The following is a 27,809-nucleotide window of genomic DNA, read 5'->3' as shown; positions in this document are numbered from 1 at the left end:
GTTCAATATTCTATCTAATTGCCTATTCCTCTTACCCCTTTCTACTTTGAATTATTTAATTTGTGACATTTGCCTTTTTCTTTGACCACATTCATTTGTTTACCCTAAAATATTAGGATCCATTGTGGAACAGGTGTTGTGTTAGACACTGGAATTAAATAGATAAAAAACCATACTTACTGTCCATTAAGCATATTAACATGTAAACGTGATGTGGATAAACGTAATGGGGGTTTATATATAATGCAGGGAAAGCAGGAAGGTGTGTCCAAACTGCCTGGGAAAATCATGGAAAGTCTGAGCTGGCTCTTTTATTTTTATTTTTATTTTTTTTTAATTTTTTTATTTTTTGGGGGGTACACCAGGTTCAATCATCTGTTTTTATACACATATCCCCGTATTCCCTCCCTTCCTTGACTCTGAGCTGGCTCTTTTAAAGAACAGGAATTTATCAGGTTGTCAGGGCAGAGGAGCTCTCAAAGCAGGTGTAAGTGTTACTGTTGATACATAAATCTCCTGCCAGCTCAGGCTTAATCATCTTGTCACATGGCTTGATAAATTCACCATCTTTGTGTTTTAGGGTTTTTATAGCAATAAAATGTATCCTCAGTGGTACTATCAAGACTTTATATCACAAATGGCTTTGTTTTTTACGTATGCGTTTTAAAGTCATAACAGTAAAGTTAACTCTTGACAGTTGTACTGTAGTTATAATACTCTTAAAACTTATTGTCAATTATAAGTATAATAACAAAGTATAAATGTAGTATCATGTACTTTTAGGAAAAAGTGAGCTCTGGGGTTCTGTTATGATGATTGCAAAATTCTTTGATAGTGGTTGGAGGAGTATAGTACATGGAAGATTGGCTATCCCTCACCCAATTCAGCCTCCTTCAGTGAGAATTTAACATTTGTTGCAATCTTGTCAAGTCACCTGGATGCTTAAACACTTCCAACAGCAGGAAATTCATTTCTCCCAGGGAGACCTATTTGGTTCTGAAATTGTCAGCCTTGATTTTAATACTTTTGATTAAAAAAAGTTCACAGTTTTAGAGCAAACTTTTTCAAAAGGTGTGTAATCTTCAATGACCATTTTAATAGATAGATAGAAATTTTAAGACATTAAATCTCTTCCATTTCATCCTCATAATTACTGGAATCTTTTTCTACGCTTTGAACTGTTTTCTTTGTATGCATGTGTAAGTGAGAAAATTATTCATTTGAATCCTCTTCTCTGCCTGAAATATACTTCTTCAGCACTCAGATTATTTCTTTCAGGTAAAGTACATATTTCCAGTTGTTTTTACATGAATGTCTTCTGTTTAGCTATCTTACCATGGATGAGACACGCAAATTATTACTTTTGCTGGAATCTGATCCCAAGGTTTATTCTCTGCCATTAGTGGGAATGTAAGTATTGCATTACTTATGAAAACGTTTTCAGCCATATACATATTCAAATGTATATGATAAGCATGTGAATCATTTGTACTATGAATATGTCAATAACACATGGACCACCTTATAAAGCCATAAATGCCAATGATGCTTAAGCTTTCTTATTTGAAGAGCCAAATCAGTTAAAACAAGATTTTTGTCCAATCATAGGAAGAATTCCAGTATATAAAACAAAGCTGAATTCTTCTGGTTGAAGTTGAAGCTTTAGAGCCCTATTTCTTTAACCTTATTCACTACCCCTATCCTTAAGCTCCTTGAAGAACCCAGGACTCAGAATAACACTGTTTAAAATTCGCTGCCAGGCAATTCTGCAGAAATTCTCTTTAGTGTTTATGGTTATCTCTTTCAAGTTAGTGGTTAATGACATTTAGACAGAATATTCAGTCAGAAATTTATGTCAATTCAGTATTTATTGAGTGCTTACCCTATACATAGTATCATGTTTCATACTGTGTTGGGATTTAAAGCTCCTCAAGGAATTTATAAATAAGGTGAGGTGATAAAATATTCAAATATTCAAACACAGAAAGATAAATAATAAGAAAGTATATGATTTACTATGAAATAAACAATTTAGACAGTGAGCATTATTGCTGTTTGCAAGAGAGATGATAGGGGACGTTTTCTTAGAGAAGGCAAACTTGAGCTGGACCTTTAAGTGTGTGGATAATAGAAGGGAGGATTGATAGGGAAGGGAACCCATGCGCAAGAATGCTATGTGCACAGTTCAAAAATGAGAGTGCACAACTGTTCTGTGGACCGTGAAATCTACTTACAGTCAGCTTGCTCTGGTCCTGGTGTTGGCTGTGTGTTATTGCTGCTAAGTGAATATTTTCTGTGTTTCAGGCTCCCTATATATTTATAGAATGGAATCTTCTAGATAACTATGGTTTTAGGCTGCTAACTTCATTCCCCTCTAATTCAGCCTGTTCTTTCTAGTGCAAGCTAATTGATTCTAATTAATTCCTGCTTTCACCTCTATTGTTAACCATTTTCTCTCCCACCATTTTACCATCATTTCAGGTGGAAGAGGACAGAAAGTAGCGCGCTCTCTCTCTGTATCTATCTATAGGTATAGTTATATCTGCCTCTTAATTATCAGCATAATTTAATGTTCATAGATTTCTTACTTATGAGTTCTTTAATCTATTCCTGGTGAATGCCAAGAATTTCTACCTTGAGAAGAACATAATCTAAAGAATGTAAAGTGCTAATTTGTAAAATGACTGTAGTTTTTAATTTCTATTTTTTCTTTTAGCTGGCTATCTGGAATTATACATATCTATAGTCCTCAGGTGTGGGCTTGCTGCTTGCGATACATGTTCAGTTCTTCTATTCAAGAAAGGTAAGTCATATTTTTTTCTGTAGGGTTTTATTTTGATATTTACCTCCATTCATGTTTTGTTGGTGTCATTTAAAATTCATGCAATGCCTTAACCTTTTATAATGTTTACAAACCAGAAGAACAAGCACACTGAGGAAAACAAACCTTATATTAAATGGGAAGAAAACCAGACAAAAAAGGTGACGCTGTCCTATACTTGGAAGTAGAAGGAATTCACTTGCCTAACGTCAGTACTGTAACACAAAAGATATACTTTTTACGAGTGGGAAAAAAACCCTAGAGATCATCTACTCTAGCATCCTATTTTATAAAAAAAGAGATTAATTTTCATTGAAATGATTGAAAATGAGTTCGAATTTGTTAACCTTACAAGTGTTTTATTAAGTTACACTGCTACTGATAGTACCCTAAGAAACACTTGAGATGAAGTTTAATGTTCTTAGAACTAAAGCACAAGCATTGAAACTAATAGGGAAACTTTATTTCTAACCTCAACTCCGTACTTAATTTTATTTTGTTAGTGATACCACTGTTTGCCTCTTACTATCTTCGTCTATTAAATGAAAATTTCAAAGTCTATTTCTGTCTGCTTTGGTGGCTGTAATACACTTTAAAAAAAAAAAAACTTTAATGAAAAGGCAGCACAAGTATATGGCAATAAATCAGACATACATAAAGATACATAATAAAAATTTCTTTTCCACCCTATTTCCCCAGGCCCTATCCCCAGAGACAATCACTGTTAAAGGAGTATCTTTTCCTTCCTTCTTGAAATACCAGTGCATATACAAATATCACCCTTCCCTAGACTGTAAAAATTAAATCACAAACGGGGTCACACTGTTCTACCTTTTCTCTGTTGCTTTTTTCTTTATATCATACCTTGGAGATCATCATAAATCTTGGCACATACAGATTTAATGACACATATTTTACAACTGAATAGTAAATAATATATGCTGTATTTTAAAAACTACTCCTTTTGCTTGCAGACAACTTTGTGTATACATCTTTGTGTGCATATACTATTATATTTGTAGAATAAATTACTAAAAGTGGTTTTTCTGGGTCAAATAGTATATAATCTTAAATTTTGGTAGATGTTGCCAATTTGTCCTTCAAAGACTGCCAGTTTATAATCTTTCCAACAGTATTTGAGAGCGCCTGTTTTCTCCATCCCCTCACTAACGCTGTGGAACAAGTATTTATTGAGTACCGACTATGTACCAAGCACTATTCATGATATTGGCAATAAGCAATAAACAAAATGAAGACCCTGCCAAGATAGGCAGTAAACAGAAAAAAATAAGTAAAATAAATAGTATTTTACAAGGTGATGAGTGCTGTGGAGAAAAATAAGCAGGGAAGGTGGATATTGTGTCTATGTTAGTGGCAGGAACGGTTGCAATTTTAAATAGGGCAGTCAGGCAGGCAAAGACTTGAGATGAGGGAGTAAGCCATGTGGCTGTCTGGGGCAGTGTCCCAGGCAGATGGGTACAAAGCTGTGGGTGAAAGATCACCTTGCCATCTTCAAGGAACAGCAGGAAGTAGCTTGACTGGAGAGGAGTGAGGGAAGACCTCAGAGCGGTAACCGGAATGCCATTATTAGACTTTTGATCTTTGCAAATCTGATAGATTGAGAAATGGCCTTTTCTGATGTTTTATAACTTCATCTTCTGGGAGCTTCCTAATCATGTCTCTTGCCATTATTCTATTTGATTGTGCATCTTTTTCACATTGCTTTGTAAGGGCTCTCTTTTTGTTTTGCACTCTCTGTATACATACATTTATGTAATGTGTAAACTATATAGAGGAATATATATTTATTAAAGTATATGTGATATATGCTGCAAAGATTTTATATATATGTATATAAATGTTATAAAAATGTGTGTGTATGTATATATGCATTGGTATAGATATATGGCAAAAATTTATTTCCCCCAGATTATTTCATTTAACTTTGGTTAATATTTTTTTCCAAACAGACTTTTTTTAAAGTCAGGTTTATCTTTCTTTTTCTATTTTGCTTAGAAATGATATTTATTGAAATAAAAATCTCGTTTTTTTCTTCAGAAGCTTTTAGTTCTACTTTTTACATTTTATTTTGATTATAAAATACAATTAGTTTTGTTTGCAATAAAATAGAAATTAAATATTCATTTTAGCATATTAGTTCAGTTTTATTATCAGTGAATGGTCTTGCTTTAATTATTTATTGATTGTAAATGCTTGGTAAAGTTAGTTTTGAAGCTCTCTCTGTTAGTCGGAAGCATTAAGCAATTTCTTTGATACTTGGACTCTTTAATTACTGCCAACCTTTAACCAGGGAGGCATCAGCACTGCTTGGCATAGCTTAGGTTGGTACTTTATAGCATTCTGATCAGTAATTTTGTCTGATCCTAGAGAGAGGAATTGAGCAGAATAGGCATTCAAACCCCCACTACTTTGTTTTGTTAGTAGTGTAATATATCCCCAAATTATTTTTCATTCAGCATTTTACAAGGTAGAGACAACTACTAGAAGTATTTTTATTTTTATTTTTTTATTTTTTAAAAAAATTTATTTACTGGCTGCATTGGGTCTTCATTGCTGCACGCGGGCTTTCTCTAGTTGCATTGAGCAGCGGCTACTCTTCGTTGCAGTGCGTGGGCTTCTCATTGTGGTGGCTTCTCTTGTGGAGTATAGGCACGTGGGCTTTAGTAGTTGTGGCACACGGGCTCAGTAGTTGTGGCACACCGGCTTAGTTGCTCCACAGCATGTGGGATCTTCCTGGACCAGGCATTGAACCTGTGTCCCCTGAATTGGCAGGCGGATTCTTAACCGCTGCGCCACCATGGAAGTCCCTAGAAGTTTTTTTTTTTTTTTTAATAAATTTATTTATTTATTTTATTGGCTGTGTTCGGTCTTCGTTGCTGCACTCGGGCTTTCTCTAGTTGCCTCGAGCGGGGGCTACTCTTCATTGTGGTGCACGGGCTTCTCACTGTGGTGGCCTCTCAATGCAGAGCACGGGCTCTAGGCGCATGGGCTTCAGTAGTTGTGGCACATGGGCTCAATAGTTGTGGCTCATGGGCTCTGGAGCACAGGCTCAATAGTTGTGGCGCATGGGCTTAGTTGCTCCGCGGCATGTGGTATCTTCCTGGGGCAGGGATCGAACCCGTGTCCCCTGCATTGGCAGGCGGATTCTTACCCACTGCGCCACCTAGGAAGTCCCCCTAGAAGTATTTTTAATTAGTGGGTTTTGGTGTGTATTTTAAGGACTCGATTACTTTACAAATATTTGTTGAGTCATGTAGTGAATAATAAAATGAATGTTCATTTTATCTGTGTTTATAAATGTGAAATATTGTAAATAATTTAAATATTCACTTTTAGAAGCCTACGTGAATCAATAATAGCACATCTATAAATTATAACACTGGATCATCACTAAAAAAGAATAAGAAGGTCTAAGGTATAATATAGAATAGTGACATGGAAAGAAATCCAAGATTGTCAAATAAGAAATAGCAAATGTAGTTAAGGAAATGATCCCATTTACCATCACAACAAAAAGAATAAAATACGTAGGAATAAACCTACCTAAGGAGGCAAAAGACCTGTACTCAGAAAACTATAAGATTCTGATAAAACAAATCAAAGATGACACAAACAGATGGAGATACATACCATGTTTTTGAATTGGAAGAATCAGTATAGTGAAAATGACTATACTACCCAAAGCAATCTACAGATTCAATGCAGTCTCTATCAAATTACCAATGGCATTTTTCACAGAGTTAGAACAAAAAATTGTACAATTTGTATGGAAACACAAAAGACACCGAATGGCCAAAGCAATCTTGAGAAAGAAAAATGAAGCTAGAGGAATCAGGCTCCCTGACTTCAGGCTATAGTACAGTGCTACAGTCACCAAGACTGTATGACTGGCACAAAACCAGAAATATAGATCAGTGGAATAGTATAGAAAGCCCAGAGATAAACCCACATAACCATGGTCACCTAATCTATGACAAAGGAGGCGAGAATATACAATGGAGAAAAGACAGTTTCTTCAATAAGTGGTGCTGGGAAAACTGGACAGCTACATGTAAAAGAATGAAAATAGAACATTAACACCATACACAAAAATAAACTCAACATGGATTAAAGGCCTAAATGTAAGGCTGGACACTATAAAACTCTTAGAGGAAAACATAGGAAGAACACTCTTTGACATAAATTGCAGCAAGATCTTTTATGACCCACCTCCTAAAGTAATGAAAATAAAAACAAAAATAAACAAATGGAACCTCATGAAACTTAAAAGCTTTTGCGCAGCAAAGGAAACCATAAACAAGAGGAAAAGTCAACCCTCAAATGAAAGAAAATAATTGCAAATGAAGCAACCAACAAGGGATTAATCTGCAAGATATACAAATAGCTCATGCAGCTCAATATCAAAAAACAAACAACCCAATGAAAAAATGGGTGGAAGACTTAAAGAGACATTTCTCCAAAGAAGACATATAGTTGGCCAACAGACACATGAAAAGATGCTCAACATCACTAATTCTTAGAGAAACGCAGATCAAAACTGCAATGAGGTATCTCCTCACACTGTTCAGAATCGTCATCATCCAAAAGTCTACGAAAAATAAGTGCTGGAGAGGATATGGAGAAAATGGAACCCTCCTACACTGTTGGTGGGAATGTGAATTGGTACAGCCACTATGGAGAACAGTATGGAGGCTCCTCAAAAAACTAAAAATAGAACTACCATGTGACCCAGCAATCCCACTCATGGGCATATACCAAGAGAAAACCATAATTCAAAAAGATACATGCACCCAAATGTTCATTGCAGCACTATTTACAATAGCCAGGACATGGAAGCAACCTAAATGTCCATCAACAGGGGAATGGATAAAGAAGATGTGGTACATATATACAATGGAGTATTACTCAGCCACAAAAAGGAATGAAATAGTGCCATTTGCAGAGAGGTGGATGGACCTAGAGACTGTCATGCAGAGTGAAGTAGGTCAGAAAGAGAAAAATAAATACCATATAATATCGCTTATATGTGGAATCTAGAAAAATGGTACAGATGAACTTATTTGCAAAGCAAAAAAAAGAGACACAGATGTAGAGAACAAACTTACGGAAACCAAGAGAGGAGTGGGGGTGGGATGAATAGGGAGATTGGGATTGACATAGACACACTACTAAATATAAAATAGATAACTAATAAGAACCTACTGTGGAGCACAGGGAACTCTATTCAGTGTTCTGTGGTGACCTAAATGGAAAGGAAATCTAAAAAAGAGGGGATATATGTATACATATAATGGATTCACTTTGCGCTACAGCAGAAACTAACACAACATTGTAAAGCAACTATATTCCAATAAAAATTAATTTAAAAAAAAACTATATCACAGACCTATTGAATATGTGGCTTAGAAACACACCAAAAATCATGTTGTGTGCTTTTAATTAAATGTTATTTCTATTTTCCCGCAAAAAGAAAAAAAAAAGAATTAGCAAATGCAAATAGTGTGTATAGTATGGCCTTGTTTTAGTTAAATTGTGTAAAACGTTTGCATATGCCTCCGGGAAAATTCTGGAAGTATATATACTAAACTGGAGAGTGGGGTGGGATGGTTTTCATTTTCTATTTTATACATTCCTGTTTTTGTTTGAAGTATTTACAAGGAATATGCATTCCATAATAAAATGTATTTAAAAAATTAAAAATTAGTAACATTAAAAAGTAAGCATAGCGAATTCCCTGGTGGTCCAGTGTTTAAGACTCCATGCTTCCATTGTAGGGGGCACGGATTTGATCCCTCTTTGGGGAAAAGTAAGCATAAATTTGCCCCTCAGTTTTCTTCCAAAAATGGGACTATTTAGTTAGTCTATTAACTAGATTGAGAGACTCACATAGAATTCTTTAAGTGTACTCTTGTTCTTCTTAGTAAATTTTAATCAAGTGGCATTCTTTTTTGTCCAGGGTTTTTTCAGAATCCGGAAATTTCATTATAGTTCTCTATTCTGTGACACATAAGGATCCTGAGTTTTATGAATGCCTCCCTTGTGATGGCAGGTTACCTGACCTTCAGTTTCAGCTACTAACCAGCAAGGAAACATTACATCTTTTCAAAGTAAGTGTTTTGATTACCTAGCACGCTAATGACTTTAGGGTTGTATGTTGGCTTTTAAACCCAATGGTCTTTACCCTTTAAAATAGTAACTCAAATTATTAGGCTTTGTTTATTTATAATCAGTCTTATTGAATATTAATTTTATTCATTTATGGCTAATTTTTTGTTTTGTAAATTTTAGGCCATACCTCCAGAACCAAATTCTAATATAGGATCAAAGGTTATCCACAGAGTAACTTTCCCATGTTTTTCTAAAACTTTTGAAGACTATATCAAGAATTTATATGTTGTATCATTTTATGATATTGAGAGTTAATTTGTGATCTTAGTGTTTTCTTTGTCCTATTAATTTTTAAATGTATGGGTATAACAAATGATTTCCCATACTTGAAAGTCAGTGTCTATAATATATAACCCTAGGAATCAGAATACATTTTATTTTATATCCAATAAAATACATAAAAATACATTTAAGCGATGGTCAGAAAAAGTAGATCTTTGAAACCATAAGTGTCATTACGTAAAAAAATTCTAAGGCCATGAATAAAAAATAATTCTGTATTTTTTACAAAAATATTGACTACCCCTAAATAACCATGTTTCCACTCAGATCTTATTTTGTGCTGTTAATTTCATTTATAGGTTGTATTGATTCGAGTCAAGTTTTTATATTTTAATTATAAACATAATCACCTTAAATGAAGTCTGATTATTTCCATTTTAGAGACATACATCATTCACTCATTTTATTCTTCAGATTGTATCCTCAGTTTAAAGTTACTATTTTAACTGAATCCCTGGTTATTGGGTAAGTTACATAGTAAAGGTAAATAAGTTTTCAGTTTCATTTATGTAGTAGGGAGGTGGATATTTTTTTTTAAAAGGTTGCTTAAAAATAGAACTACCATATGATTCAGCAATTCCATTTCTGAGTATTTATCCAAAGGAAATGCAAACATTAATTCAAAAAGATATCTGCACCACCATGTTAACTGCAGCATTATTTACAATAGCCATGATATTTAAGCAACCTAAGTGTTCATGGATGGATGAATGAAGAAAATGTGGTTTATATTATATTATATTAATATAATGGAAAACTATTCAGCAATAAAAAAAAGGAAGGAAATCCTGCCATTTGTGACAACATAGATGGACCTTGAGGGCATTATTCTAAGTGAAATAAATAAAACAGAGAAAGACAAATACCTTATGTCACTTAATATGTGGAATATTAAAAAAATAAATTAAAACATTTCATTCATGGACACAGAGAACAGATTTGCAAGAGGTGGGGGTGGGGTTAGGGTTTGAGGGTGGCCAAAATGGCCAAAGGTGGTCAAAAGGTACAGACTTCCAGTTGTAAAGTAAATAAGTCATGGGGATGTAATATACAGCATGGTTAGTATAATTAATAATACTATATTGTATTTTGAAAATTCTTACAAGAAAAAAGTTTATCACTCTGTGAGGCAATGGATGTTAACTAGACTATTATGGTGTATATATTTCACAGTATGTTCAAATATCGAATCATGTTGTACACCTGAAAGTATTATACTGTTATATGTCAATTATATCTCAATTAAAAAAATGATTTTTTTAAAAAAGATTACAGAAATCAGAAGTCCCCTTCACCCGGTGTTTCAGAGTTACTTTTCATCTAAATAGAATTCTCTGGTGTTTATTTAAGTCACACCTTAAAGTAAGACCTACTTTATTTCAGAATGTTGAATCTTCTGACAAAAATCCAGTCTATTTTGAACTGAGTGCTGAAGGCCAGAATGCGGAAAGAGAGTTTTTTAACAAAGTTTCCAAGAATTTTTCAATTAAGAGGTAACAGATATTTTTATTACCATGTATACTTTTTTATTACTTTCATTAGTTTTTGGTGAGTTATTAAAGTAACTCCCTAATTATTTCTGAGGAAACTACTTATAAACCTTATACCATAGGTGTCCTTGCTTTAAATGCATTTCTTCCTACTCAGAAGTTGGATGATAATTTTAATGAAGTGACAGCTCTAATATGCTTCTCATTTGAGTTGATTTATTACCTAGGGAAACAAAAGTATTTGTGAAGAAATTATGTTGCTTAAGAAGAAGCATCCTGTTTCTGTTTAGTTTGCCTTCTTTTCTTCCCTTCCTTGTAGTAGTAAACCTAGGCCTATCAGATGAAGTACTATTAAAAATAACTCCTCTACCTAAAAAAGAAAACTTTTAAAACAGATACACTTGAGAATATTAAATAGTGGCTTGTGACTTTTTGGGTCCATATATACCTTTTGTGGTAAAGTAGATATTCCCTTTGTATTAGGGTTCTCCAGAGAAACAGAACCAACAGGACATATATACCTAAAGAGATAGAGATTTGTTTTAAGGAATTGACTCGTGCAGTTATGGAGCCTTGCAAGTCCAAAATCTGCAGGGTAGGCTGGCAGCCTGAGAAAATTTGCAGTTAGAGTCCAAAGGTGGTCTGCTGGCAGAATTCCCTCCCCTTGGGAGGTCAGTCTTTGTTCTTATTAAGGCCTTCAGTTGATTGGATGAGACCCACCCACATTATGGAGAATTATATGCTTTACTCAGGGTCTACTGATTTAAATGTTAATCTCCTCTTAAAAACACCTTCACAGAAACATCTAGAATAATGTTTGACCAAATATCTGACTACTGTGGCCTAGCCAAGTTGACACATAAAATTTAACCCTTCATATCCCTATTCCAGCTTTCTCATTTATGTTACTGTGTGCCAGGTAATGTGCTAAGGGCTGGGGATATAGTAGTATTAAAAACAAATGTGGACACGATCCCCATCCTCGTGGAATTTATAGTTCAGTAATGGAGTGTTGAATATTCTCTGTATTATTTGAGAGGTCCATTAATTTAAGCTAGTATTTGCCAAGTAGTTTAATAACCTCATTTAAAAGTTACTTTGGAATGCTGGCTTATTCTTTGATTCTGTAGCTCAGAAACTATTGTTATTTTTAACTTTCACTAACAACTGATTTGTCCTTTTCTCAGCTTTTTGACTATAATCTTAACCTATCTTTGGGCCTCTTTAATACTATCTGTTTAGTATCTTGTGTGAGAAACAAGCAGGTATAAGTTTCGTTATAGGTTATTGCAATTATTGAGCAAATAGCTTGACCTTTTTTTAATAGCATTCATTCATCTATCCTTAACACTTGATTCTATAGGTGGAAGTTAACTATGATACAGGTTTTTTTTTGGGGGGGTACAGTTTTAAAATAAATGCAAGCGATGCCAACTATTTACAGAGACTGCGTAACATAATAGTTGTGAGTTCAGGTAGTGGTATAAGACATATCTGTGTTCAAGTCTTGGTTGTAAACCTCAGTATCCCATCTCTAAAACGGAAATTGCAACTGTATCTATATTGGTTTCCTATTGCTATTCTAACAAATTACCACAAACTGAGTGACTAAGAACAATACAAATTTATTATCTTCTAGTTCTGGCAGTCAGGAGTCCAAAATGGGTCTTTAGGGCTAAAATCAAAGTGATGGTGGGGCAGCATTCCTTTTGGAGGCTTTAATGGTGAATTCATGTTCCCTTTTCCAGCTTCTAGAGGCCACCTGCATTCCTTGTATGGTGGCCTCTTACTCCATCTTCAAAGCTATAGCATCTTCAAATCTCTGACTTCTGCTTCTATCCTCACATCTCCTTCTCTGACTCTGACCATCTTTCCTCCATCTGATAAGGACCATTGTGATTACATTGAGCCTACCCAGATAGTCTATGATAATCTCCACATCTCAGGATTCTTAGCTTAAGCACATCTGCAAACTCCCTTTTTCCTTATACACTAACGTATTCACAGATTCTGAGGATTAGAAAGATGTCTGAGGTATACTCTATCTTTGGGCATTTTAAGTTATCCTTGAAACAGTTTAGATCACCAGAAAACTATATTCTTATAGACTTGCAGGAACACCTTCACTGTCTTAAGGTTTAAGGTTTTATTCAAGATTTTATTGAATGTTTATGGAAGAAAAAGCCACATTAAGGGGACACTTGCAATTTCTTTAGCACTATTGAAAAACCATGTCTATTTCTTTTTTTTTTTTTTTTGGAGTATAGTTGCTTTATAATATTGTGTTGATTTCTGCTGCACACAAAGTGAATCAGCTATTTGTATACATATACCCCTTCTTTTTTGGATTTCCTTCTCATTTAGGTCACCACAGAGCACTGAGTAGAGTTCCCTGTGCTGTACAATAGGTTCTCATTAGTTATCTATTTTATACATAGTATCAATAGTGTATACATGTCAGTCCCAATCTCCTAGTTCATCCCACCCTCCCCCTCTTTCCTCCTTGGTATCCATACATTTGTTTTTTATGTCTGTGTCTCTATTTCTGCTTTGTAAATGAGATGGTCTGTACCAATTTTTTCAGATTCCACATATATGCATTAATATATGATATTTGTTTTTCTGTTTCTGACTTACTTCACAGTGTGTGACATTCTCTAGGTCCATCAACTCTGACCAAAGCTTTGATAAGGATCAGTCATTTTTAGATTTTAATTTTAGTAAAATGTTTATCTCACCTAGATAACTGATGTTAGAATTATACAACATTGTTTTTTCTTTTTTGTCTTGAGTGCTAAAAAAGCTCAGAAATGGATTTTTTTGTTTTTTTCGGCCGTGCTATGCAGCATGTGGGATCTTAGTTCCTCCACCAGGGACTGAACCCCTGCCCCTGTAGTAGAAGCGCAGAGTCTTAACCATTGGACCTCCAGGGAAGTCCCTCAGAAATGGATTTTATTGCTCAGGTTGGGAAATTTTATGTGTGTGTATCTATGTGTGTGTTTTTATTGATATAATCATAAGTAAATATGTAACAAATATTAATTCCTTGCCTCAAACTGAGGTGTACCAAAAATGTAACTTTTTTTCTTTTTAAAAATAATTGAGGGAATTCCCTGGCTGTCCAGTGGTTAGGACTTGGTGCTTTCACTGCCTGGGCCCAAGTTCCATCCTTTGGTCAGGGAACTAAGATCCAACAAGCCGCATGCTGCAGCCAAAAGAAAAAAGAAAAAAAAAGGTACTGTTTTGAGCCCCTATTCATTTTGTTTAGTTAGGGAAGCCAAATTTCAGTCAATTCAAGGTCTGTTTATCCTCTTACCTCTGAGGTTATATGTAATTTAGTGGGGGCTAACGCTGTGGCACTGCTGGTGATGTGGGGTGACGTGATTATCATCCATCCACACCACTCAGCAGTCTCTTGAGGTGTTTTTCATTTGTATATGGTCTTTGGCAGTTGGTTTGCACAGGTTCCCGCTGCTACCTCCTTACCCTATTCAGATCACTGGCTCTCTGTGTCATGTCCATGCTGCCCTGAGGCACGTGGAATATCACTCTGTATTCTCTTTGTCCTTCTTGGGTGTCAGGGGAGAGCTTCGTGGAACTGTTTCATTGCAGCACCTTGGCACGGAAAGAACTCTGTATTTGCCTCTCCAGACTACCAGGGTTTGGGACAAAGGTCTATTCTGCCATCAGATCTTCCAAATCTACCTGGGGGTTTCTGTTGTTCTCCCTGCTAGGGAGATAGGACCCTTTGTTAGGAATTCCATTAATATCTAAGTTCTCTTAGCTTCCTTCTGGCTTTTCTTTCATCTACCTCATCTTATTGAGACTTTATTTAGTTTAGGATGCAAAAAAAACCTGATGCATATAGTCTTTCAAATTGTAGTCTTAAAGTCTAATGTCAGCTTTTGAAACTCAATACCAGCAGTCAGAATTTTCCCATGTTCTATTGGGGCATGGTACCTGTGACACAACAACTTCAACTGACTAAATGGAAGGAGGTACTTCAATGAAGGTCTCAAGAGTATTTTACTATCACAGATATAAGTATAAAGGAAAATGTAATTCTTTACTTGATTTTTCTTTCTAACACAGTGAGTGTTTAATGTAGTATGTTTAATACAGTGAGTATACATCCCTCTCATCAGATGATAAATTTTTGATAGCAAGCTCTGTCTTATTTATTTTTATACTGCTCAATGTGGTTAATCAGAAAATGCTCAGTAACTGTTGTTTATTATGACATTAAGAATAACTGGGGGACTTCCTTGGTGGCACAGTTGTTAAGAATCCGCCTGCCAATGCCAGGGGACACAGGTTTGATCCCTGGTCCAAGAAGATCCCACATGCCAAGGAGCAACTAAGCCCATGTGCCACAACTACTGAGCCTGTGCTCTAGAGCCCGTGAGCCACAACAGTTGAGCCTGTGCTCCATAACAAGAGAAGTCACTGAAATGAGAAGCCTGTGTACCGCAACGAAGAGTAGCCCCTGCTCTCTGCAACTAGAGAAAGCCCATGTGCAGCAACAAACACCCAACACAGCCAGTAAATAAATAAATAAATAAAAGATTTAAAAAAAAGAATAACTGGGTTATGAATGCAGGTAGAGATTATCATACTAAGTGAAGTAAGTCAGAAAGAGAAAGACAAATACAATATGATATCACTTATATGTGGAATCTATAAAGTGTGACGCAAATGAACCCTATCTATGAAACAGAAACAGAATCAGGGACATAGGGAATAAACTGGTGGTTGCCAAGCGGGATGAGGGTGGGAGAGGGTTGGGCTGGGAGTTTGGGATTAGCAGATACAAACTAGTTTATATAGAATGAATAAACAAGTTCCTACTGTATAGCACAGTGAAACATATTCAATATCCTGTGATAAACTCTAATGGAAAAGAATTCGAAAAGGAGTGTGTGTGTATAGCTGAGTCACTTTGCTATGCAGCAGTAATTTATACAACATTGTAATTCAACTATACTTCAATAAAAAATTAATTAAAAAAAAAAGAATAAGTGGGTTAAACTTGCCATGATCAGGAGAAGGGGATAGATTATTAAGCATGAGTGATTTAACTCAGCTTTCCTGATCATCTGACACTGGCCTGAAAAATAAAATAATTTGTGATTGTCAGATATTAAAGTAAATGGTCCAGATACTATTGTGGCTTATTAAAGGACTTTATTCAGCTTCAAAAAGAAAGAAGTGAATACTAAATTACTGAAGACTTACTTTTTTCTCCCCTCTGTTCTTTAGGTCTTCACAAAAGTTACCTCCAGGGAAAATGCCAGTAACTGATCATGACTCTGGTGTTGAAGATGAAGATGTTTCTCCAAGACCAATTCCTAGTCCTCATCCAGTGAGTCAGAAGGTATCACTGATCTTAGAACTCACCTGTGATTAGAAACCTAAAAGTCTCTTCATATTAAAGCTCAATAATATTACCTAAAACTTACTTAAGTTCATTGTAAGATATATGTAGCTATCTATATGTGTATGCCTATGACTATATATAAAGTGTGTGTGTGTGTATATATACATATGTTTGTCACAGGTACATATAATTATTATATGTAATCATATTATTTATATGAATATATATATACATTGTAATGAGTACATATAATTATTATTCCTAGAGAAAACTGAGGAACAGATTGGTTAAATTACCTGCCTAGGATTACATAACCAGTAAGTAGTAAAGCTGTAATTCAGGAAGTTTGGGATTTAAGTAAACCTAATAATGTAAGAGGTTTAGTTTCAAAATCTGGTGCTTCTAACCCATATCGACTCAACCTTTTATACTATCACCAGAGCTTGACGTTGTTTTTTATTACCATATTCCAGGAAAACATTCTACTTGCTTTTGGAGATTGCTAATAACCCGTCATAATTTTTTTATTGAGGCCAACTAGTGGGTTATTTTAGAATTGTTGTGTCTTAATTAGACTACTTATTGGAAGAAAAAGGAATGGGAAAGTTTTTTATTAATTAATATTAAATTATAACCAAATTCACCACAGCGAGTATTTATTTAATTACTCTTTTTGGCTCTCTTCCAACTCTTTTAGGTGATATCAGTAAAAAGAATAGCAGTGAATAATTTCACTTAGAAAAATATACTGAAATACTTATTGGAAGACCCTTTCTTATTTAAGATGCAGAAACGTTATTCGTTTCTAGATGTGTTGAAGCATCCAGTCTGGTGTTTTGTTTTTTTTTTTTGCAGAGAGGGTAAAAATGTCTGTTATAACATAGTTTCCCATATTGTGTTCTGTGATCTAAGCAACATTAACCAGTGTTCCAATGAAAGGAGTGTCATTGTTAAATAAGTTTGCGAGGGAAAGGACCTTATTTATTTTGTTCACAATTGCATTCCTAGCACTAGCACATAGATGATGCCCAGAAAATATTTGTCAACTGTCTAAATAAAGAATAAACACTTTTTAATAAATAACTGGATATAATTTGGAAAATACTAGCTTAAGTAAAATGAAGTATATATCATTCTCCTAAAAGGTACTTTTTCTTCTTTCATTTCTTTCCCACTTATAGGTTTCTAAGATCCAGCCATCAGTTCCTGAACTTTCACTTGTGTTGGATGGCAACTTCGTAGAATCAAACCCTGTATCTAATCCACTGGAAATGGTGAATAATGAAAATTCTCCTTTGTTGATTAACCATTCTGAACACGTTGAGCCATTGCAGCCCCAGTGTTATGATGAGAAACCCAGCCCAGAAGCTGAAGCTGGAGAGCCTTCCTTGAGAGGGTTACCAAATCAATTAAACCAGGACACTGCTCCTTTGAGACACTGCAGAGTAAGACAGCCATCTACCTGTAAGAAAGGGAACCCTCATACCAGGAACAGTGTTAAACCATCTTCTTTTAATGGACCATCTCCTGATACATCTGAAAAGCTTCAAACAGTTTCTGCTGGAAATGTACACAAAGAAGAATATCCTATGAGATCCTCCGCATTTAATTCCAGGCAGTCTTCTCTTACCCCACAGTCCCACCCCCACAATTTTGTTTTTTCACCTCATACTTCAGGAAGACCGATGGAATTTCAGATACCTGCTCCTCCGCCACCATCTTACTATTCCACAAATGTTTGCAGTTGTTGTCAGCATCATGGCCATATTCAATATAGTCCAATAAATTCTTGGCAAGGAATGAATACAGTAGGATCTGTTCAAGACCTCCAGTCTGAAGCCCTTCAGAAACATTCATTATTTCATACAAGTGGATGTCCAGCTCAGTACCATAACGCACTCTATTCTTCAAGTAGTCCTATAGCCTTGAGACCTCAGGGAAACATGGGGGGTTGTTCTTCCCACAGCAACATAGAACCATCGCCTGTGGCAAGACTACCTCCACACATGGACTCATGTAACCCATGGCCTTGTGCAGTATGTGTGCATACACCCAAGACTGGATCAGATGATGGAATGATGGGACTGTCTCCAGATGCATATAGGTTCATCACAGAGCAAGACAGACAGCTGCGACTACTTCAGGCACAGGTTTGCTAGCTTTCTTCTGTTAAATTCTTGGTGTTATTAGGGTTTTTAAAAAATAACTGGCAACTCTTCAGTAATTATAGTTTATGGAGTAGAGTTATAGAATGTCAGAACTAGAAGAGACCTTGGAAACTGAATTCTAGTACCTGTTGTTTTACACATAAGTAAAATGAGAGTTAGAGAAAATAATTTGCCCAATGACACATTGCTAGTTAGTAGAACTAGGCCTAGAAAGCAAGCCTTTTCTTCTCCGTCTTGTGCGTATCCTAACCTACAACATAACTGTATTGTTCTTTCACTTTTTGCCTCTAATGAAAAGTCTGTATGATTTACTAAAACTTTATATGCAACTAAATATAGAGCCTGCACAATGGGTTTTGATACACTCTAGTTTGTCAACCCTATAGTATGTAAACTAACTTTTAGCCAGTGTACCTTTACAGAATACATCTAATACCTCCTCTGTGTATCTATGCTAGACCTGTTCTACTCATTTTATTCTGAAATGCTTCCTTTCCTCAGGCCTTTATGGCAAAGTTCTTAGTCTTTTAATTATATCCTTGCACAGTTTAGTCTTTAAATATTGTATTGTGGCTTTTTCTTTCTTTGCTAACTGACACATTTCTTCCGAATACCTACCACAAACTCCCCACATCTTCCTTTCCCTTTAGTACCAATGGAAACAACCTGAGATAGATTCTTTAATAGTTTTTTCCATGATCCTGTAACTGTGGAAATATATGTATAATGGGCATATATACATGTGTGATTCTTTTTAAAAAATCTTTTATAAAATTGGAGTTATAGTGTTTGCATTTTGCAGAAACAAAATAAAACAGTGACATTTTTCAAATTCTGCTTAAAAATGCTTTGTATAGGACACCTGAGAAAAGTTTAGCTTTGCTGTTTTTTTAAACCCACGTATATTCTTTGAAATTGTAAAACATAAGTTGGATTTTAGCAAATCTATAAACATTTGGCAAAATTTTTAATGTTGCTAAATACTTCACATTGAAAAGAAATTTTTTTTTTGTCATGTTTTTTAAAAAAAGATAGGGCTAGAAAGTTCTTCTAAGCTGTTTAGAAATCTTAGTTACTTGGGATTTATATACTTAAAATGTAAATTATAGACTATTGGCTCTGGTGTAGATCATCAGTCATACTTGGAGAACACAAAAGATGATGTAGAAAATGCTTCTATGATAAATTCACATAGTATTTTGCTAATGTGAATTTTAAAAAACTTTTTTAAGGTACCAACTTATTTAAATTTTTTTAAGCATATCATGACATTTCCTATATACGTTTCTATAGAACTGTCTTATTCTACATAGGATTCCCTTATTATGTACAACAGATCTTCTAATTGGTCTTTTATCAATTATTTCGGCAGTTGGAAGTTTCTGCTTTTGCAAATAGTACAGCAGTGCACACTTTTATTCCTGTATATGTGCATGTATCACTGTAGCATCGATTCCTAGACGTAAAATTTTAAAGTCAAAGAGAACACACATTTAAATGCTCAAAGATACCCAAACTTGCTCCTCTTCTAATATTCAAAGTCTTATTTTGGTGTAGTGGTTAAGAGAGTGGGCTGTTTAGGTTCTAATGCAATTTTGGTGTGATATAAGTTATGCAATCTTTGCAATCTTAGACAAGTTACTTTATCTGTCTGACTTAATTTTTCTCATCCACAAAAGAAGAATATATATAAGTGTGTGGAGTTCTAAGGACTGAATGAGTTTACTAGGTCACGGCCGAGAATAGTGCCTGGCATATAGTGCTCAGTCAATGTTAACTATTACTATTCTTTTCTTTTCTTTTTTTATATATATTATTTTATTTATTATTTATTTATTTTGGCCTCACTGGGTCTTAGTTGCAGCATATGGGATCCTCGTTGTGGCATGTGGGAGCCTTTAGTTGCAGCACGCAGACTTCTTAGTTGCAGCATGCAAACTCTTAGTTGCGGCATGCATGCGGGATCTAGTTCCCCGACCAGGGATCAAACCCAGGCCCCCTGCATTGCGCATGGAGTCTTACCTACTGGACCACCAGGGAGGTCCCAGCTGTAATTTTCATTAGTGTTATTTCAGTTAATGACATCACTTCTCATCCTGTTGTTCAGGCCAAAATCCTAGGCATAAAAACCCAGGCTTTTACTTTTCTGGCTGTATCCTGAACTTAACTATTCCTTACCATCTTTCCTGCTACCACCCTAATTCAAACCATCATTTTCTCTTCTCCATACATGCTGGTTCAGTACCGTTTCCTCATGTTTTCCTGCAGTTGGAAACATGAGAGCCGCCTTTTTAAAGCTCAAGTCAGATCATAGGAATCCAGCTTAAAACACAATGGTTTTCCATTGCAATTAGAATAAAATCAAAATTCCTTACCTTGACCCTTTGGGTTCAGCCTCAGTCTCCCTCTCCTCGCTCATCTCTTGCCACTGTCTTCCATGTTGACTGCACTTCAGCTGCAGCGGTATGCTTTTTGTTCTTCAAAAACATGAACATCTTTCCACTTTACGTGCTTAAGCTTCTAGTCCCCTTTGCCTGAAACATTCTGCTAATTCTTCTAATGGCTGGCTTTTTCTCATCATTCAGTCAGGCCTTAATTACATGTTTTTGTTTTTGTCTCTAGGGAGCTCTAGGCAGGGAGCTTACAAGATTCATCACTGTATTCCGTAGCACTTTGAGTAGTACTTCACTTAAAATAGTTGTCTAATACGTATTTTGTGACCTGAATGAGTGAAAAGGGCCACCAGAAAGGTTATATCAATTTAATACTCCAAAAGTTTTCCTACATCTCCAATATTGGACATATCTACTCTTAAATTATTATCAGTCTTATTAATAGAAAGTGTCTTAATTTGCATTGTATTATTATAAGTAAGAGTGATCATTTTATTGTTTATTGGCCATTTGTATTTTCTTTCTATAAAGTCTCTGTCATTTACCCATTTTTCTATTGTCTTTTTCTAAATCAGTTTATAAGAGCTTACATGGCATTTCTTACAGTTTGTCTTCAGTGTTTTGTGTTTTAATCATTTGTACAGAATATTTCAGTGTAGACATAATTAGATTTATCAGTCACTTTCTTTTTGGGTTTTGTATTATGTTTAGAAAAGCCTCTTCCCTTTAAGATTATGAAAAATGTATTCTTTATTACCCCCCCTTCAGGATTATATTTGTTGCTTTATTTTATTTTGGTATATGAGATAAAAGATTTTTTTCTTTTAATCCTTAGATGACTGGCTCCATATATTTACTGAATAATATCTTTTTGTTAATGATTTAGAAATGCATTTTTTATTGTGTAATGGAAATGTCATGTGTTTGTATCTATTTCTGTACTGTGTTCTCTGTTGATCTGTTTGTCTCTTCCAGCACTACTGCCATTCAGTTTAATCTCTATAGCTTTATAATAAATCTCTTATCGAGTATTTCCTATGCAATCTCTCTTAACCGCACTTTTCTCAGCTGTAAATTGGGAGCAATGATTGGTATCATATGTAGATTTGATGGTTAAATGAATTTATTCATACACACACACACACACCTGTCTAGATAAAGTGCTTAGTGTAGGAATGAGGCTTTAGTAAATACTCAACAAATTATTTATCTGTTAGTCCTCACAACTACCTTAGTTTTAGGTGGTTTTGAAGCTCATAGTGGCTACATAGCTTTTCCAAAAGGTGCAGAGTAGGATTTAAATTATGTCCTCATGACACTAAAGCCTATGCTCCAAACTACTATAAGAATATATGCCATTTTGTATTATTAATGCAGGTCGTATCTCTACTGTCTCAGCAATTTATTGATAATACTTATTCTCCTATATTAATAAAGTTAATCTGGTAAAATTAATGAGATTAGTTGAACACACAGTATAACTCTAGGGAAATAGAAAATCACAGTGTTTAAAAAGGGAGGCTTTTCCACTCTTAGGTGTATATCCAAGAGAAATGAAAAACTACGTTCACACAGAAACTTGTACATATGTGTTCATAGCAACATTATTTATAATAGCCAAGGGTGAAGACAATCCAAAGTCCATCAACTGATGAATAGAGGAACACAGTGTGACATTATCTATACAATGGAATATTTTAGTCATCAAAAGGAATGAAGTACTGATAGGTACTACAGCACAGATGGACTTGGAAAACGTTATGCTAAGTGAAAGAAGCAAGATACAAGGCCATATATTGTTTGGTTTCATTTGTACCAAATGTCCAGAATAGGCAAATCTGTAGAGACAGAAAGTAGATTAGTGGTTGCTAGAGGCTAGGTTCTGGGGCCGTGGAGAGTGACGGCTAGTGGGTACAGAGATTTTGGAGGGGCTGATGAAAATGTTGTAGAGTTAGATGGGGATGGATGCAGACTTTGTGAGTGTACTAAAAACCATGGAACTGTATACTTTAAAGAGATAAGTTTTATGGTATGTGAATTATATCTCAATTTAAAAAGGAGGGGAAGCTTTTGGTGTTTGAACTTCAGCTTGCTACTTAGTTATGTGACCTGGGCAAGTAACTTACTTTATTTATTTATTTATTTATTTATTTATTTATTTATTTATTTGCTGCATTGGGTCTTCATTGCTGCACACAGACTTTCTCTAGTTGTGGCAACTAGGGGCTACTCTTCATTGTGGTGCACAGGCTCCTCATTTTGGTGGCTTCTCTCGTTGTGGAACAGGGCTCTAGGCACGTGGGCTTCAGTAGTTTCGGCACACAGGCTCAATAGTTGTAGCTCACGGGGCTCTAGAGTGCAGGCTCAATAGTTGTGGCACACGGGCTTAGTTGCTCCACGGCATGTGGGATGTTCCTGGAGCAGGGATTGAACCTGTGTCCCCTGCATTGTCAGGAGGATTCTTAAGCACTACGCCACCTGGGAAGTCCCCAGTAACTTTATTTTTAGTTCCTCAAGTTTTTTTCTCTGTAAAGTATACTTAATAGTAGTATTTTCTTCACGGGGTCGTTGTAAAAACTCATGCATAAAAGCTCTTATTATTGTGTCTTGTAAACAAGAAGCACTCAGTGTCAGAGGTTGTTATGAATATTTCCAGTTTCAGCATGACCAAAATGGACAATTCTGGTTAACCTTTATAAGATGAATCTTGTGTAAAAAATTGTTCTAATTTGATATACGGAGTTAGAGTGTGCCTCCTATCTTTTGATTTGTAAGTGAAATAGGAATAAAATGTTCATTTGGAGTGTTAACATTAAGGCTTTTCTGAATGAATGTCAATTTATGAATGCTAATCTAAACACCTGTATGTTTTTACTTTTAAATTCATATGTAGCCCACTTAAATGCTTCTTAATAACTAATGGCAATGATTTTCAACATTGAATAAGTTTTATGGTATAACTTAGTTGAAATGTGAAAAATTATAGTTGAAAGTCAGTTATTTATAACTAGGGCACTCTGTAACTCATTTTTAAACTCTTCTGCCAATTTGGCTGATTACTTCACTGTCAGTTTAAAGTATGTTTTTAACTGATACAGATTCAGCGTTTGTTGGAGGCACAGTCTCTGCAGCCCTGTTCCCCTAAGACAACCACTGTTGAAGACATGATGCAAGCTACAAGACAAATGGAGTTGGTTTCCATGGAAGCACAGTCTCCCCCTGCTTTGCACGTGAGAAAAAGTGTAAGCATTGCTGTGAGCACAGGTAATTTCATTTTTTAAATTTGTACATGGTACACATAAAATGAAAACTAAGGTGATGAGAGTATAACTTAAGTCTTAATTTTACTCTTTATGAGATAAAACTACCTGAAAACAGATTGGAAACCACATAATGTAATATATTGTTTGTTTTTGTGTTTTCCCAAGCTGGACCCAGTTCTAATCAGAGAAGTCATCTGTGGTTTAAAGGATCAGGGAAGGTTTCATCTATGCAGTGTTATTGATCCTGGGCCTTGAAGGGAATGTAGGATCTTAGTTGGTAGAATTGAGAGATGGCAGAACAGATTGGGTGGAGAAAATATTATGGGCTCAGTGAGAAAACACAGGGTTCTGGGTTGTCTAGTACTCTACACATTACTATGTCATGGAGAGCCTTTACTACGTCTTTCACAAAGCCATATCTACTTCAATTGATAAGCAAAATAGAAGGCCTTTTAAAAAATCAATTAATGATATAAATGATATATATTTGTTTACATTTACTCACCGCCAGACTATGAGATCTTCAAGATCTTTGTGTCTTCATTGTCTGCAAGATGTCTAATACATAGGGTGGTGGTGATAAGAATGAAGAGGAAGAGGCATGTACAGTGTTGATAAGATTTGAAAACTAATTGGATATGGCAGTTGGAAGAGGAAGAATTCAAGTTACTTCAGCTAAATGCAATGTGATTATCCTGGATTGGCTCCTGGAACAGAAAAAGGACATTAGTGGAAAAGTTTGATGAAATCCAAATGAAGTCTGGAGTTTTAGTTAATAGTAATGTACCAATACTGGTTTCTTGGTTTTGAAAACTTTACCACAGTAATGTAAGATGTTAACATCAGGGAAATCTGGGTGAGGAGTACACAGTAACTCTCTGTTTTAATCTTCTCTATAAATCTAGAATTATTCCAAAATTAAAGTTTAATAAAGATGAAAGTAAAAGTTACTCCATGATTTCAAGCCTGGATGACAGAAGGAAGGCAAGTTAGAGAAGCAGAGGCGAAGGGGTGAATTCAGTCTTAATATCTGTTAAGATTGAGCTACTTTTGGAAATGTGGATAGTAATACTCAAATGTTAGAAGAGTAGAGGTGGATTAATTACTTAAGACTTGTGAAAGTAACAGATAAAGATTTGAGCCTGGCAAATAAAAATTTAAGAGAGAGAATAAAGGAGGAAGACATATTTCTGTAATCTTTATCTGAACCCATATATCAATATTATCTAAACTCTCCATGTAGAGGGCAGCAACGAGGGAGGGTAGCAAGAAACTCTTGTACATTTATAAGTCAAATTCAGGTATTACTCGGTATTAGTTAAGATTCTTTGGTTGCAAGTAACATGAGCCACTTTGAACTGATTTAAGCAAGGAAGGGGAATTTACTGGAAGGATATGGGGTGTTTCATGAAAACTAAGGCCAGGAATAGGGCTCGACTTCAGGAAAAAACTAGAATTAAAAACTTGAAAACCACTGGACTATCCCAGTTATTCCACACGACTGTTTTATCAACTCTGTATGCAGTCTTCACTGCTTTACTTTTTAAAATATAGCTCACCCAGAGCTCCAAAGTTTCTGTGTTATACAGTTCTACCCATGTACACAAACCACATTACGATCCTTCAGTCCCAGTTTCAAACTGCAGAAAACCTGAATGCCCTAGTTTGAATGAGGTTGTAATCCCTGATTCATGGGTAAGGGGGTTGAGAAGCATACGATAGGCATAACTGCTGGAGTCCCATCTTTGTAAATTGTAAGGGTGACAGTTTCCTGGGAAAGTGTATGTATGTGTGTTGTAGATGGGTGGCGGTAAAGGAGTATTGTGAGATAACAGACCAAAAAGTGCAGTTTCCTTCTATGTCCTCTTGTGAAATTCTCTACTTACTGTATTACAATTGCTTATCATCTGTATCTGTCACTGGATGGTAAGCTTTTGGGGTCTGGAGCACTGCCTTATTGACTCTTGTATCTCATTACCTAACCTGATGCCTAGATCATGTGTGTTGAGTAAATGATAATTGAATGAAATCATTCACATGTTTGAACTGATATTCTAAAATTATTTGAAACAAGTTTTTAAACATGTATAGAATTCAAATATTTTTAAACCTCATAGATTCATATTTAGAGCTATTACTTACATGCAGAAAAATGAATTGTTAATAGTCATTTGAGATAAATGGCCCTTAGAAGCATGTTTATTCTATAGTAATACTTAATTCCTAAGGTTATACATTGCTAGGTGTTCAGGAACAGTAGCAGCACTCATGTAACTTTTCCAAAATTGTCCTTTTTTATTTTTGGCCACACCACGTAGCTTGCAGGATCTTAGTTCCCAAATCAGGGATTTTTTTTTTTTATGTATAGTGAGTACAAAACTAAATCATGCTTTTGTTAATTTATGTTTATTTAAAATCACCCAAGTTGTTGCTTGAAGTGGAAACAGTATTGACTTGAATGTAGTCTTTGGTTTTGACTTTTTTATTTCTTTAAATCATTTATGTATAGCAGTATTTCCCAAATTGTGGAATGCATTATCACTCAGATTCAAAAGATGATTTGATGTAGTATACAGATGACTATCTTATATTTTGTAGATATATTTGTTCGTATGAGTATTGGAAAAATGTAACTAGCATATAAAATCTATGATTTCACAGAAATGATGAAGCTAAAATAAAATGAGTTGATTTAAAGGAAATAAGTAAACAAATAATAATTAGTAAACAATAATGCATGCAAATAGTTCTGAAAATAATTGTGCAAGTGAGCCATAAAGTTTGGGAAACATTTGATTTTTAAATGCTTGCCTGATATTACGTATGTCTGATACATCTCTAATATAGTCTCATAAATACTGTATTTAAGAATCAAAATCAGAGGGATTTGCATTTATACATTTTCTCCTGGTTTTCAGAACAGCAGTTTTCAAAACACATATACACCCCAAACCATACTCAGAACCTTCAAGAGGTAAAACACATCATTTGAGAGCCACACCTCTTGAAGAGGCAGGACCCAGAATGTCCTCTTTCCCTTTGTACCCCAGTTTTCTCTCTTTTCACCTTTCACTTACCTCTTCATGGCATTTCTGAGAAAAAATAATCTGAAAACAGTTCTAGATAATTGTGTTAAAATAATATAGTTAGCGTTACTTAACATGTTTGTCAAAGAATTATTTTGATAATTGAATGTTTGTCTTGGTGTCTGTTAAATCCTCTAACCTCTAGGTGCCAGCTTGTTTTGGAACGCGGCAGGTGATGATCCGCAGCCTGAGTCTCAGCTGAGGCAAGATGATACCAAGATTTCCAGTGAGGACATGAATTTTTCTGTTGATATTAATAATGAAGTCACAAGTACTCCAGGTAGTGCATCTTCATTAAAAGCTGTTGATATTCCCAGTTTTGAAGAGAGCAACATTGCTGTGGAAGAGGAATTTAATCAGCAACTGTCTGTATCCAAGTAAGAACTCTTTGATTCAATATTCATCTTACTTCTTTTTTTCTTTTTTAATCCTACTATTCTTCTAGTATTCTAACTCAGAAACTGTTTTGTAAAAGTATTTTCATTGGTGTCTTTCCTAAAGTGATTCCTATGTAACAGACAATTCTGAGCCTTCTAGAACCATTCCCAGATGACAGTCATTGGATGTGTAAAACAGTCTGGCTGAATCAGAACATTTGAAGAAAATTTCAAAAATACGTATGCTCAGGCCTCCCTGTAGAGATTCTGATAACACTAGGTCCCAGATGGAGCCGGGGTCCTGAATTTTGTAAATTTTTAAAGATTTACTGCATTGTAATTATATACGTATAAGAGAGTCCT

General features: G+C 35.2%; 1 protein-coding gene across 7 annotated transcripts in view; it reads left to right on the top strand.

Moving 5' to 3' along the window:
- Positions 1–27,809, top strand: part of STIL (STIL centriolar assembly protein) — a 63,545-nt gene that overhangs the window by 21,004 nt on the left and 14,732 nt on the right. For 5 of the 7 annotated variants that reach the window (XM_057710094.1, XM_057710117.1, XM_057710111.1 and 2 more), the window contains 8 exons: positions 1,327–1,410; positions 2,717–2,803; positions 8,799–8,949; positions 10,676–10,785; positions 16,042–16,156; positions 17,341–18,309; positions 23,819–23,984; positions 27,215–27,446. In XM_057710094.1, the coding sequence (XP_057566077.1) occupies positions 1,327–1,410; positions 2,717–2,803; positions 8,799–8,949; positions 10,676–10,785; positions 16,042–16,156; positions 17,341–18,309; positions 23,819–23,984; positions 27,215–27,446 (1,914 nt within the window). Of the gene's footprint in view, positions 1–1,326; positions 1,411–2,716; positions 2,804–8,798; positions 8,950–10,675; positions 10,786–16,041; positions 16,157–17,340; positions 18,310–23,818; positions 23,985–27,214; positions 27,447–27,809 lie in introns of those variants that run through there. The other 2 variants (XM_057710126.1, XR_009049269.1) reach the window with 2 other exon arrangements.

The sequence above is a fragment of the Hippopotamus amphibius genome, chromosome 1 (assembly GCF_030028045.1).
Source record: "Hippopotamus amphibius kiboko isolate mHipAmp2 chromosome 1, mHipAmp2.hap2, whole genome shotgun sequence".
Lineage (NCBI taxonomy): Eukaryota > Metazoa > Chordata > Mammalia > Artiodactyla > Hippopotamidae > Hippopotamus > Hippopotamus amphibius.
Note: the sequence above shows the minus strand (reverse complement) of the source record. Positions and strands in the feature narration are given on the sequence as shown.